Source organism: Pristis pectinata, chromosome 6, assembly GCF_009764475.1.
Source record: "Pristis pectinata isolate sPriPec2 chromosome 6, sPriPec2.1.pri, whole genome shotgun sequence".
Lineage (NCBI taxonomy): Eukaryota > Metazoa > Chordata > Chondrichthyes > Rhinopristiformes > Pristidae > Pristis > Pristis pectinata.
The window spans coordinates 53331592-53346325 of record NC_067410.1 but is presented as its reverse complement, the minus strand read 5'-3'; the positions used below and the strand labels follow the sequence as shown (position 1 = coordinate 53346325).

General features: G+C 44.2%; 1 protein-coding gene across 3 annotated transcripts in view; it reads right to left on the bottom strand.

The window, feature by feature from the left end:
• Positions 1-14734, bottom strand: part of LOC127571565 (NCK-interacting protein with SH3 domain-like) — a 209850-nt gene that overhangs the window by 73400 nt on the left and 121716 nt on the right. For all 3 annotated transcript variants that reach the window (XM_052018061.1, XM_052018062.1, XM_052018064.1), the window contains exon 7: positions 4726-4812. In XM_052018061.1, coding sequence (XP_051874021.1) covers positions 4726-4812 — 87 coding nt within the window. The remainder of the gene's footprint in view (positions 1-4725; positions 4813-14734) is intronic.

Below are 14734 nucleotides of genomic sequence, written 5' to 3'. Positions count from 1 at the left end.
TGTTTAGAGACAGAAGACATCTTAACTAATAATTACATTTTCCTAGGATTTTCTTAAGATTGGGTGTTGCACTGTCCCATCCCAAGTAGGACTATCTACGCACTGGCACAGCAGCCGGTCCTGAATGCACTTCAAAAATTCCACCCCTGGTCTTTTCCAGCCCTGCCTGTCATGCCTGAAACTTCTATACCCTGGAACGTTGAGCTTCCACTCCTGTCCTTTTAACCATGTCACGAAGTCATAGAGCAATATAGCAGGGATACAGGCCCTTTGGCCCAACTGGCCCACCCAGCTAGTCCCAGTTTCTTGTGTTCTGGCCATATCCCTTTAGGCCCCACCTCTCCATGTGCTCCTTAAATGATATTATTGTATCTACCTCAACCACATCCTCTGGCAGCTCGTTCTATGTAGTCACCACCTTCTGCATGGAAAAAGTTACCCCTTTCCCTGGATATGTCAGTCCTCCTCCACTGCCAGGAGAAATCCAAATGCAAACTGGAGGAACAGCAACTCATTTTCCGTCTTGGGACCTTACAGCCAAATGGCATGAACATCGAATTCTCCCACTTTAAGTAAACCAATAAACCCCCCAACTTCTTTTCTTCTCTTCCCTTTCTTGGCCTCTCTCTTTTTTTTATCCTCCCCTCCCCCCATGGGGCTCCTGCCTCCATACCTTTGACCCATCCCCGATGGATCTGCTCTCTCCTCCCCTGCATCTGCCTATCACTATCTCTTACCTGCATCTACCTATCACCACCTTGTGCCCACTCCACTTCCCCTCTTTTGTCCACCTATCACTGCTCTGGTTTCACTCCTATATATTGGGCTTCCCCTTTTCCTATCTTCAGTCCTGAAGAAGGGTCCTGACCCGAACATTGACCGCCTGCTTTCCTCCCCAGATGCTGCCTGGCCTGCTGAGTTCCTCCAGCATCTTGTTTTTTTTCATCTAGATTCCAGCATCTGCAGTCCTTTGTTTCTCAAGGTCTTAATCAAATACCTTTTATTCATATTCAAAGAAGGAAATTGTTGGAGTTGGAGATTTCAGTTAGAACAGTGAATTTCTCGAGCAGTTGAGATGTATTAGTGGGCAGAAAGATAGATAAATCCACAGGCCTGATGAAGATGCTAAGGGAGCAAGGGAAGAGATTGCTAGGGCACTGATGGAGATATCTAAATCTTTACTGGCCATAGGTATGGTGACTAGAGGACAGCAAATATGGTAGCTATAGTCAAGAAAGGCAGCAGGAATAAGCCAGTAATTACAGGCCACTGAGCCTATAACTAGGCTAGTGGTTGGGAAATTATTGGTGAAAGTTCTGAGGGACAAATTTAATCCACACTAGGAAAGGTGGGGATTGACCAGGGATAATCAACTTTATTTTGTTGGTGGGAGATCCTGTCTGACTAAGTTACTTGAGTTTAAAGAAGTATCTAAGACATTAACCTGGTTTACATGGACTTCAGTAAGGCTTTTGACAAGGTCCCACGTGGGAGACTGCTCTAAATGGTTACAGTCCATGGAATCCAAGGCAAACTGGCTCCAAAACTGGCTTGGTAATAGGAGACAGAAAGTAATGGTGGAGGGCTGCTTTTGTGATTGGAAGCCTGTGACCAGCAGTGTACCAAAGGGATCAGTGCTGGGACCTGTTTGTTATGTACAGGAAAGACCGGAAAGGAATAGATAATTGAGATGGTAAGGAGCTTTTCCACATGGTAGAGGTGTTGAAGACCAGAGGGCATAGAGTTAAGTGATTTAGAGGGGATCTGAGGAAGAATACTTTCACTCAAAGGGTAGTTGCAATCTGAAACACTGCCTGAGAAGGTGGTGAAGCAGAGACTCTCACAACATTGAAGCAGCACTTGAATCGTGAAGGCATAGTAAAATACAGACCAGGTGCTGGTAAATGGAATGAGTATAAATGGGTTGGCTTGGGTGTGCTGGGCTGAATGGCCTCTCTCTGTGCTGAACAACTATGACTCAATGACTAATGATCCTGGAAGCAGCAAGCCTGCAATGAAAACATGTCTTGGACAATGTTTGTGACATTCCACAATGACAGACTGAGACAGAGAGTTCAGGAAAGTGCAGATTAGGCTGCACTTGGAGCATTGTGTGCAGTTCTGGTCACATGGTTGCACTGGAGAGACTGCAGAGGAGATTCACCAGGATGTTGCCTTTATTGGATTTTAGTTATGAGAGAGATTGGATAGGCTGAACTTGTTTTCCCTGGAGTGAAGGAGGCTGAGCAGGACTTGATAGATGTATATACGATTATGAGAGGCATAGCTGGGGTAGATAATCAAAATCTTTTTCTCATGGCAAAGTTGTCAAAAACAAGAGTGCAGAGGTTTAAGGTGAGAGGAAGGAATTTTAAGGGTGATCTGAGGGGAAAGTTTTAATTTTACTCAGAGAATGGTCGATATCTGGAATGTGCTGCCAGAGGAGGTGTTGGAATCAGATACAATTACTATGTTTAAGAAACATTCAGATAGACACTTGAATAGGCAAGGCATAGAAGGACACGGCCCTAACGCAGGCAAATGGGATCTGTATAATTGGGCAAACAGGCCGGCATGGACGTGTTGGGCTGAAGGGCCCACTTCCATACTAGACAAATCCATGAGTCTAATGCAATGGGCAACTGGAATCTCAGGGTCACTCTTGCAGATCAAACAGAGGTGCTCTTCAAGGCAGTTTCCCAATCTCCATCTAATCACCCCTTTGGGCTCCTGGGCAAGGGAAGAGGAGAAGGTAAAAAGCTAAGGGTTGCATCTGCACAAGAAGGGTGTTGGTAATGACAGAAGAGTGAATTAGAGCACTACAGAGGGAATGGTCCCTTTGGAATGCTGGAAGGCAGAGCGATGGGGAGATGGCATCCGATGGCAGCATTACACTGAAAGTATCAGGAATTATGAAGGATGATCCATTGAATGCAGAGGGGTGGAAGGTGAGGAAATGAGGAATCCTATCCTTACTCTAGCTGGGAGGAGAGCAGACAGAAAATGGAACAGAAGTGGTTGAGAGTGTCAACTGTGGAGGATGGGAATCATAGCTGGAGCACAGAAGCATAAACAGAAAATACTGGGAACACTCAACAAGTTAGGCAGCATCTACAGAAAGAGAAACAGGGTTAAGATTCCAGGCTGCAGACCCTTCTATAGAATTGGAAACTTTTAATTCTCATAGCTGATGCACTGGTCATAGAGTCATAGAGTGGTGTAAGCTACTGTCATTGGTACAGATGCAACAGAGGCAGAGAAACTGTGGGGAATGGAATGTAGATCTTTCTGGAAGCACAGTGGGAGGAGGCTTGGTCAAGGTATCCACAGGGGTCTGTGGGCTTGCCATGGATATTGGTCACTAACCTCTCCCTGAAATGGACATGGAGAAGAAAGAAAGGGATAATTCAGAAATGGAGCAGCTGAAAGTAAGAGCAGAGAAGAAATTGGGAGCAAAACATTTTCAAGAACAGTATACAGCACCAGTACCGTCATCGTGTACAGATTAAAGTCGGGGGGGGTGGAACCGGATTACAGGCTGTTCTCACGGAACCAAGAGGTTTCAGATTTACAAATGCCCTTACATCAATTTTGTGTATGTTGGAAAATACACAAAAATTAATCGATATCCACAGTATTGTAATGAATGGCATCAAAATCACACAAGACTAAGAAAGAACAATTACTATAAGTGGAGAGAGAGAGGTAACTAGTTCTGCTGTTTGTAGAATCAAACATATGTACATACATCAGACTTAGAAAGAGTCATAGATGGAGTCATACAGCACGGAAACAGGCCCTTCGGCCCAACTGGTCCATGCCAACCAAGATGCCCCATCCGAGCTCATCCCATTTGCCAGCATTTGGCCCTTAACCTTCTAAACCTTTCCAATCCATGTTCCCATCCAACTGTCTTTTAAAAGTTCTTATTGTACCTGCCTCAACCACCTCTTCTGGCAGCTCATTCCACATGGATACTACCCTTTGTGTAAAAAAGTTACCCCTCATTTTCCTCTTAAATCTTTCCCTTCTCACCTTAAACCTATGACCTCTAGTTCTTGATACCCCAACTCAGGGAAAAAGACTGAGTGCATTCACCCTATCTATGCCCCTCATGATTTTATATCACCTCTTAGTCTCCTATGCTCTAAGGAATAAAGTCCTAGCCTGTCCAACCTCTCCCTATAACTCAGTCCCTCAGTTCCTGGCAACATCCTTGTAACTTCTGAAATTAATAATATTAAGGGAGCCTGCCCCTATTTACGAGTGTCCACAAGTCAGGCATTGGTAACCCGGGGACGAGCTGTGGTACAGAAACACGTCTCATGAAGAGACAGCCATGCCTTGGACTCCTCTGGGTTCCCACAGCTTCACATTTGAGAAGGAAGAAATGAGTGGAGCTTAATGAGAAGTTGTGAGGGAAAGTTGGTGGAAATTTGACAGCTGAATGATCCTACAGTGTGCAAAAATTTGGATCCCGCATCATGGAAGCCAAGACTATGTACTGATAACACAGTAAATAGCAAATTTCTAAACTGTGCTGTTCCGGGTATCATCAGGGACCTCTCATCACTAATATTGGCAAAGAAATATACAGGGAACCATCTGAAAGAGAGAGGATTGAGAAAAAAAGATACACAATCTATAATACTGTCATGTGCACAGGATACTCTGGCACTCCATGATCATCCCCACACTCCAGCAGCAGAAGTTCACTATACTTACCATCTGATAATAAGCAATGAGTGAGAGAATTGGTTCAAAGTGATTCTTCTTAATCATCCTTTTACAAACTTCTGGATCTGCATCAGTCTAAGAAAATAAGGAGCAGCAATGAAGGTAGTTTGTGATGTATAGTCTCCTCAATACCCGATGTGTGTTTGTGGAACACGGTTCTCTTGCTGCAGAAATTATCTGCTTTATTTATAATAAATGAGACAGGGATCAGTGAAGGAAAAACATGCATCCAGAACCAAGAATTAACCAAGCAGCAAGATCAAAGTGGCCAACCAAGCATTACTGTGGGCACCCTACAATCGACCACTCCCATGACAGCATTTTGTGTTTTGTGATTCCCTCCCATCCATTGCACCATGTAGCTAGTGAACCAATTAAGTTATGATGTTGCACCCAATTATCTTTGGAGAATCAGTGGTTGCCAGCATTGTCTGTTGTTGGTGAACCCAAAAATTAGCATGGCCATTTCATCTACATCATTAGTACTGTCTCCTCACCCTCATGGAGAAAGGAAGAGAACACCTGTAAAAGTAACTGATCAAAGGGGGAAAACAATTCAAATGCAGCTTGACGGACCGTTCTATTAAACCATGGATGATCATTTACCCAACTTTGTTCAAGATCTAGAACATAGAGCAGTGTCACACAGGAACAGGCCCTTCGGCCCACGATGTTGTACCAAACTAATTAAACAATGATTACAAGCCTAATTAAACTAATCCTTTCGACCTGCAGATAGCTCATATCCCTCCATTCTCTGTTTTCCTAAGAGCTCCACCGCCACCCCTGGTAGTGCATTCCAGGCACCCACCACTGGGTAAAAAAACGTACCCTTTACATGTCCTTTGAACTTACCCCCTCTCGCCTTAAATGCATGCCCTCTAGCATTAGACATTTTGACCCTGGGAAAAAGATAGCAGCAGTCTACTCTATCTATACCCCTCATAATACTGACAACCCTGTGTGTAGCTATTCCCTTGTGCGTCCTGATTTCACCAGGGAGTACCCAGCTGTTAACTTTAATGCTTGGGTTCACCCACCAAACAATAGATTCCTTACAACTATCTTGCCAAATCCCTTTATCATTTGAAATCTTTGATTCAACCAGCATTCAACAGTAAAAACTCAAGGGATTACTCATTGTTATTGCACCCCCTACTCATGATTTAACACTTTAACCTGTGACCTCAATGAATCTGAACCATATCCCCTTTATCCAATCTTCATTTCCAGAGGAGCAGTAGCCGAATCTGAATGCAATATTCCAATGTGCAGTGCCAGTTCATTCCACTTGCCTTTTTGAGTTTTCACTGTAGTGTAAGTGAGCTTTGGAAGTGAATACCAGAATCTTCTATAGTTTCTAGTCTCTTCCAATTAAAATATTCTGATTTCCCTTTCTCAGAATCAAGAGGGTAACTTCATACTTCCTATGTTTGATTTCACTCATGTAACATCCTCTGCCTGTCTGTAATTTCGCTCTGTTATCTACACAATTTAAATCATATAATCTGTTCCTTTAATTGTCAATACAAATGGTAAATTACTGGGGTCATGGGTTAGATTCCTGGGAACATCACTGCCATATCCTACCAGAGTTCATTATCCACTTTAGTTTTCTAGTTCCCAACCAATTACAAAATTTACTAGTTCCGTATGCTCAAATACTTTTCTATGTGAAGAGCATGTGCAGATGTTTACTGGATACATGTACAGGTAACATCCATACTCGCCACACATCTATAATGCTGGGAACCGCCACAAGATATTTCCATTGAACAAGTCAGATGATACCCAAGGTCTCTTTTGTTTTCATAGAATTATGGAATGGTTATAGCACAGGACGCCATTCGTCCCACCGTCTTTGTGCCAACTCTTTATAGAACAATTCTTTAATTTCACCCACTGGAACTTTCTTTGAAGTCTTGCAATTTTTTCTCCACCATGTATTTATCCAATTCAGTCCTGACCGGGAGTCTTTGAGCTGAAACATTAATTGTCTTTCTCTCCACAAATGCTGCCTGAACTGCTGAGTGTCCCAGCACTTTGTTTTTTTTCAGATTTCCAGCATCTTCAGTTATTTTGGTTTTCATTCATGCACGTCCCCCTTGAAGGCCACAGTGCAGCATCTCCACTGCATCTGCAGGCACAGTGCTCCAGATTCCAACCACACTGTAAAAGATATTTCCTCATGTCACTCTTAATTCTCTTCCCCTTTGTTTTACATCTGTGACCTCTGTGCAAACCTCTCATCATCTTGTACACCATCAGATCTCCCCTCAGCCTTCTCTTCTCCAAAGAAAGCAGCCCCATTTTCTCTGACCTATCCTTGTAACTGTAGTCCTCATCCATGGAACCAATCTCTGATGACCTCACATCCTTCCCATATTGCGGTGACCAAAACTGGAAATAATACAAATCAGATGGGTTAAAGTGTGGTCATTTTAATGCAAGGAGTATTAGGGGTAAGGGAGATGAACTTAAAGCATGAATCAGTACACAGAACTATGACACTGTGGCCATTACAAAGACTCAATTGTGAGAGGGACAGGACTGGATGCTTAATATTCCAGGGTTTCAATATGTTAGAAAAGATAGAGAGCGAGGTAAAGGGGTGGGGGTTGCACTGTTAATTAGGACAATAATCACAGCTGCACTCAGAGGAGACATATTGGAGGGCTCATCCATTGAGCCCATATGGGTAGAACTCAAAAATAAGAAAGGTGCAATCACTGATGGGATTATACTACAGACCTCCCAATAGCCACCGGGACATTGAGGAACAGATATGCAGGCAGATTAGGGAAAGGTGTAAAAACAATAGGGTTGTTGTAGTGGGTGACTTCACTTCCCAAAATAGACCAGGACCTCCTTTGTACAAGAGGGTTAGACTGGGTAGAATTTGTTAGGTGCATCCAAGAGGGTTTCTTAAATCAGTATGCTGATAGTCCAACTAGAGGAATGGCCATACTGGACCTGATGTTGGGAAATGAGCTTGGCCAGGTGACTGACCTTTCAGTGGGAGAACAGTTTTCACAACTCCTTAAGTTCTAACATTGCTATAGATAAGGATAAGCATGGACCTTGCTGGAGAGTATTAAATTGGGGCAGGGCAAATTACAAGAATATTAAGCAGGAGCTAGTGATAGTTAATTGGGAATAGCTGTTTTTGGGCAAATCCACATTTGACGTGTGGTGGGTGTTTAAAGACCAACTGCACAGTATGTTTCAATAAGAAGGAAGGAGAAGGATGGCAAGGAAGCTTGGATATCAAGAGAGGTAGTGAAGTTAATCAAGAAGAAAGAGGAAACATATGTAAGTTTAGGAAGCTAAAATCAAACTGTGATTTTAAGGACTAAAATCAGCCCTTGAGGGTAATAAAGAAGCTGGAAAAGAACTCAAAAAGTGAATTAGGAGAGCCAGGAGGGGCCGTGAAAAGTTCTTGGCAAATAGGATTAAAGAGAATCCCAAGGCATTCTATCCGTACATCAAGAGTAAGAGGACAACTAGGGAGAGGGTAGGACCACTTAAGGATAAAGGAGGGAACATGTGCGTGGAGGCAGAGGATGTGGGGAGGGTCTAAATGAGTACTTTGCATCAATATTTACCAGAGGGAAGGATGTGGAGGATAGTGAGATGAGTGTGGAGCATGCTAATAGGCTAGAGCACTATGAGATAAAGGAGGTAGTGCCGGGTCTTTTAAAAGACATTAAGGTGGATAAGCCCCCAGAGCCTGATGGGATATACCCCAGGTATTTGAGAGAGGCAAGGGAGAAGATTGCTGGTGTCTTGACCAAGATCTTCATATCCTTTCTAGCAACAGGTGAGGTCCCAGAGGACTGGCGAGTACCTGGTGTTGTTTCATTATTCAAGGAAAATTGGGATAATCCTGGAAACTATAGACCGGTGAGTCTCACATCAGTGGTAGAAAACCACATTTGGAAAACCATTGTCCAATTGGAGACAGTCAGAATGACTTTGTGCAGGGCAAAATGTATCTTACTAACTTGATTGAGCTTTTCGAGGAAATGATGAATGTGACTGATGAGGGTAGAGCTGTGGTTGTTGTCTACATGGATTTTAGTAAGGCGTTCGACAAGGTCCTGCATGGTAGGCTTATCCAGAAAATTAGGATATATGCAATCCATACTGATGTGGCTGATTGGATCCAAAATTGGCTTGCCCATAGAAGACAGAGGGTAGTAGTGGATGGATCTTGTTCTGGATGGAGGTCTCATGTGAGGCTCATCCAGAAGATTAAGATGGTCATCCAGAAGATTAAGATGTATGGGAATCCATGGTATGAATTCAGAATTGGCTTGTACATAAAAGACAAAGGGTAGTGCTCAATGAAACTTATTCTGGCTGCAGGTCCGTGGCTAGTGGTGTTCCGCAGGGATCTCTGATGTTTGTGATATATATAAACGACCTGAATGAAAATGTAGATAGAAACATAGAAAAACTACAGCACAATTCAGGCCCTTTGGCCCACAAAGCTGTGCCGAACATGTCCCTACCCTAGAAATTACTAGGCTTACCCATAGCCCTCTACTTTGCTCAGCTCCATGTACCTATCTAGCAGTCTCTTGAAAGACCCTATCGTATCCGCCTCCACCACCGTTTCCGGCAGCCCATTCCACGTACTCACCACTCTCTGAGTAAAAAACTTACCCCTGACATCTCCCCTATACCTACTCCCCAGCACCTTAAACCTATGTCCTCTTGTGGCCACCAATTCAGCCCTGGGGAAAAGCCTCTGACTATCTACCCTATCAATACCTCTCATCATCTTATATACCTCTATCAGGTCCCCCCTCATACTCCGTCTCTCCAAGGAGAAAAGGCCGAGTTCCCTCAACCTGCTTTCATAAGGCATGCTCCGCATTCCAGGCAGCATCCTTGTAAATCTCCTCTGTACCCTCTCTATGGCTTCCACATCTTTCCTGTAGTGAGGCAACCAGAACTGAGCACAGTACTCCAAGTGGGGTCTGACCAGGGACCTATATAGCTGCAACAATACCTCTCGGCTCCTAAATTCAATTCCCCGATTGATGAAGGACAATACGCCATGTGCCTTCCTAACCACAGAGTCAACCTGCGCAGCCGCTTTGAGCGTCCTATGGACTCTCAATGGGTAGGTTAGTAAGTTCACGGACGATACGAAGATTGGTGGTGTTGTGGACAGCGGAGATGATTGCCTAAAGGTACAGTGGGATGTAGATCAGTTGCAGATATGGGTGGAGAAATAGCTGATGGAGTTTAATCCAGCCAAATATGAGGTGTTGCAATTTGGGAGACAAATGTAAAGGGATGATACACTGTTAATGGTAAGACCCTTAACAGTGTTGATGTACAGAGGGATCTTGGGGTCTAAGTCATAGTTCCCTGAAAGTGGCTGCACAAGGTGATATAGGTGGTGTATGGCACGCTTGCCTTTATTAGTTGAGGCACTGAGTTCAAGAGTCAGTAAGTTATGTTGCAGCTTTATAAAACTCTAGTTGGCCTGCATCTGGAGTTCTGCATTCAGTTCTGGTTGCCCCATTACAGGAAGGGCATGGAGGCTTTGGAAGGGTGCAGAAGAGGTTTACTAGAATGCTGTCTTGATTAGAGGGCATGTGCTATAAAAAGAGGCTGGACAAACTTGGGTTGTTTTCTCTGGAGTATCAGAGGCTGAGGGGAGACCTGATAGAGGTTTGTACGATTATGAGAGGGATGGATAGAGTAGACAGCCAGTATCTTTTTCCCAGGGCCAAAATGTCTAATACTAGAGAACATGCATTTAAGGTGAGAGGGGTATGTTCAAAGGAGAACTTTAAAGCGGCAAATTCAAAGGATATGGCAGTGGATGTCTTCTGTTTGGACTTTAGCAAGGCCTTCAACAAGGTCCCACATGGCAGGCTGGTCTGGAAGGTGAGGTTCCATGGAATCCACGGAGAACTAGTTAGGTGGATTCAGTATTGGCTTGGAGGAAGGAAGCAGACGGTAGTGATTGAAGGTTATTTCTCAGAACAGAGGCTGGTGACTAGTGGTGTGCAGCAGGGGATCGGTGTTGGGACCTTTGTTATTTGTTATTTACATAAATGATTTGGATGCGAATGGACAAGGCTTGATCAGTAAATTTGCAGACAACATGAAATTAGGAAGTGTTGTTGAAAGTGAAGAAGGTTATTATAGATTACAGGGAGATCTTGATCAGTTAGGGAAATGGGTCAAGGAGTGGCAAATGGATTTCAATACAGATAAGTGTGAGGTGATGCATTTTGGAAAGTCAAACCTGGGTAGGACATACTATGAATAAGGAGTGTAATGGAACAGCGGGACCTAGGAGTACAAGTGAATAATTCATTGAAAGGGTGGTGAAAAAGGCATTTAGCCAGATGGCCTTCATCAATCAGGAGTTGGGAATTTCTGTTGCAAATGTAGAAGTTGTTGATGAGGCCGCACTTGGAGAACTGTGTACAGTTTTGGTCATTCTGTTATAGGAAAGGCGTGGTTAAACTGGAAAGAGTGTAGAAAAGATTTACGAGGATGTTTCCAGGACTAGAGGGCCTGATTTATTCCTTAGAACATAAGAGAATGAGGGGTCACCTTATAGAAATATTTAGAATTATGAGAGGCATAGATATGGTGGATGGTAACAGTCTTTTCCCCAGGGTAGGGGAATCCAAAACTAGGGGGCATAGGTTTAGGGTGAGAGGGGAAAGATTTAAAAGGGACCTGAGGCGCAACTTTTTCAGGTAGAGGATGGTGGGTATATGGAACGAGCTGCCAGAGGAAGTGGTTGAGGCAGGTACAATAGTATCACTTAAGAAGCACTTGGATAGGTACATGCTTGGATAGGTGAGGCTCAGGAGGGTATGGGCTGAACGCAGGAAATGAGAACCAAATGAGTGGCCACCATGGTCTGCAATGGACTCATTGGACCGAAGGGCCTGATTCCGTGCTGTATCCCTCTATAACTATGCAGTGCAAGTTTTTTTTTACACAGGGAGTGATGGTGCCTGGAATGGTCTACCAGAGGTGGTGGTGGAGGCAAGTATGACAGAGGTGTTTAAGAGGCTCTTCAATAGGCACATGAATGTGCAAATAATGGAGAGATATCAACATTGTGTAGGCAGAAGGGATTAGTTTAGGTAGGCTTTTAATTATTAGTTTAATTGGCCTGGTGCAACATCGTGGGCTGAAGGGCCTATTCCTGCGCTGTGCTGTATTGTTCTATATTCTATGTTTCATTTAAGGTAAGAGGGGGAAAATTCGAAGGATATGTGCAGGGCCAAGTTTTTATTTTCACACACAGAGTGGTGAGTGCCTGGAATGCTCTGCTTGCATGGTAGTGGAGGCAGATATGATAGAGGCTTTTACGAGGCTCTTAAGTAGGCACTTAGAATACGCAGAGGATGGAGGGATATGAACCATCAGCAGGCAGAAGGCATTAGTTTAATTAGGCAACTTTAGCTTAATTAGTTTGGTGCAACAGTGTGGGCTGAAGGGCCTGTTCCTGTGCTGTACTGTTCTATGTTCTAGTACTCCACCTGAGGTTGGATCAGTGTTCTATAAAGGTTCAGAATGACCAGAGACTCAAGAGGCTGCAGATGCTGGAATCTGGAGCAAAAAACAAACTGCTGGATGAGCTTTGCGGGTCAGGCAGGATCTGAATTGTTGGCATCTTGGGTTGAGACCCTGCATCAGGACTGACATTGCAGAGGGGACATAGCCAGTACAAAGAGGTGAGATAGAGGAATGAGATGGGCTAGTTGGTGATTGGTGGAACCAGGTGAGGTGGGGGATAATGGGCAGATAGAGCCAGGTAAGGGGAGAGGATAGGACTAGGTAATGGAGGAGGGGGAGTGGGGAAGAAAATGGTGAACAAAGGGAGAGAGAACCTGAGTGGACCAATAGGAGTGGGAAAGGAACACAGGGGGAGCAGGGAGTGCAGGTTATCTGAAATTGGAAAGTTCATTGTTCATACCCTTGGTTGTAGACTACCCAAGTGGAATATGAAGTTCTGTTCTTCTCACTTGTGTTTGACCTCACCCTGCAGTGGAGAAGGCCGAGGACCGACAGGTTGGTGTGGAAATAGGAAGGGGAGTTGAAATGGCATGAAGCTGTGAGGTCAGAATGGCCGTTGTGGACAGGGCATAGGTGTTCTGCAAAAAGGTTACCTTGTTTATGCTTGGTCTCACTGATGTAGAGGAAGCCATTTGGGAGTACCAAATGCAGTGGATAGGGTTGGAGGAAGTGCAGGGCAATCTGACCTGGAAGGGATGTTTCGGTCCCTGGGTGGTGGTGATGGAGGTGGTGTAGGCACAAGTGTTACACTTCCTGCAGATGCAGAGGAAAATGCCAGGGGGCAGGGAGGGATGAGTGAACCAGGGAGTCACAGAGAGAGTGAAAGGGGGAGAGGGAAAGATGTGAATGGCGGTGGGATCCCGTTGTAGCTGACAGAAACCGTAAAGGATGATGTGCTGGATGCAAAGGCCAGTTGCATGAAAGGTGAGGACCAGGGATCTCTGTCCTGATACAGGATTTCAACCCAAAAACATCAACAATTCCTCCCCCCCCCCCCCCCCCCCCCCCGACAGATGCTACTTGACCTGCTGAGTTCCGCCAGCAGCTTATTAGTTGCTCTACCTCTGCTCTGTCTGGGGAGAGGTGGGAGAGTGCACATTGACTGTTATTATACTCTATGCTTCTATTGATAAAGCCCAGAACCATCTATGCCTTATTAACTGCTTTCTTAACCCACCCTGCTACTTCCAATGGCTTCTGCACCCATATCCCCAGGGCCTTCTGCTCCCGCACCTTTCTACAATGGTGTCCTTCACTCTCAGTCATGGAGAATCATACAGCATGGAAACTGGCCCTCTGTCCACTCAAGTCCATGTCGATCATTGTGCACGGATCCTACAGTATACACATCTTTGAGATAGAGGAGAAAACCCATGTGGTCATAGGGATGGAGCTATGAGGCAAGTACCTCTCCACATTCATCCTACCGCAATGCATCACCTCATAAATCTCTGCATTGGACACCATCTGCCATGGGTCTGCCCAGTTCATTAGCCTGTCTATGTCCTACTGTAGTCTACTTCACAGTTCACAATACTGCCATGCTTTGTGTCATCCACAGTTTTAGAGAATACAGCTTGCACCACCAAGTCTAGATAATTAATACAAATCACAAAAGTAACACTGGCCCCAATGCCAATCCCTGGGGAACGCCACCATTCACCTTCCTTGGCTAGATAATCAGAAACTTTTAAGGTGCAAATAAGTATATTTTTGAAAATTCAGGGAATTGAGGGCTATGGGAAACTGGCACAGCAGAGGAGTTGAGTCCTGGGGCAGATCAGCTGTGATCATGTTGAACAATGGGGTTCCTGCTCTTATTGTGTTGTCTTCCTGCACTGGGAAGAACAACCACTCATCACAGCCCTCTGTTGTAAAAATTAACCAATTTTGTATGCATGCAATCATGAACTTCAACTGTGCTGAAGATTGTTTTGTGGATTTATCCCAAAACTTACAAACACCTATATTAAACAATGGTCTGTGGTTACCAGCTTTTCCTTGTGGAACTACTAATGTTTTCCATGTCTGCACTCTACATTTGTCAACCACCTTTCCCATTATGTCTCACTTCCTTCCCCTTCCCTGACTAGCTTAACTGATCCACAAAAGTGTTGCTTACAAATATCCCTGCTCTGACTCAGTGGAGAAGTGGATCTTCCTATAACAAGTCCAGATATTTAAAAGTATTCTTATCTTTTAATGAGAATCCTTTGCAGCTTTCAAAAAGACATCCATTCATTAAAGTCCTTAATGCAAATAATATGCTCTACTTTCACAAACTTCATGTGCAGACAGAAGAGGCGCAAGTGCCAGATAAGTACTAAACTGCTGAAGGTACTTCAAGAGATACCATCAGTGAGATGTGCTTTTGGGTTTGATGCAAACAAAGAAACATTGCACATAGGACTGCACTTGAAGTTGACAAATA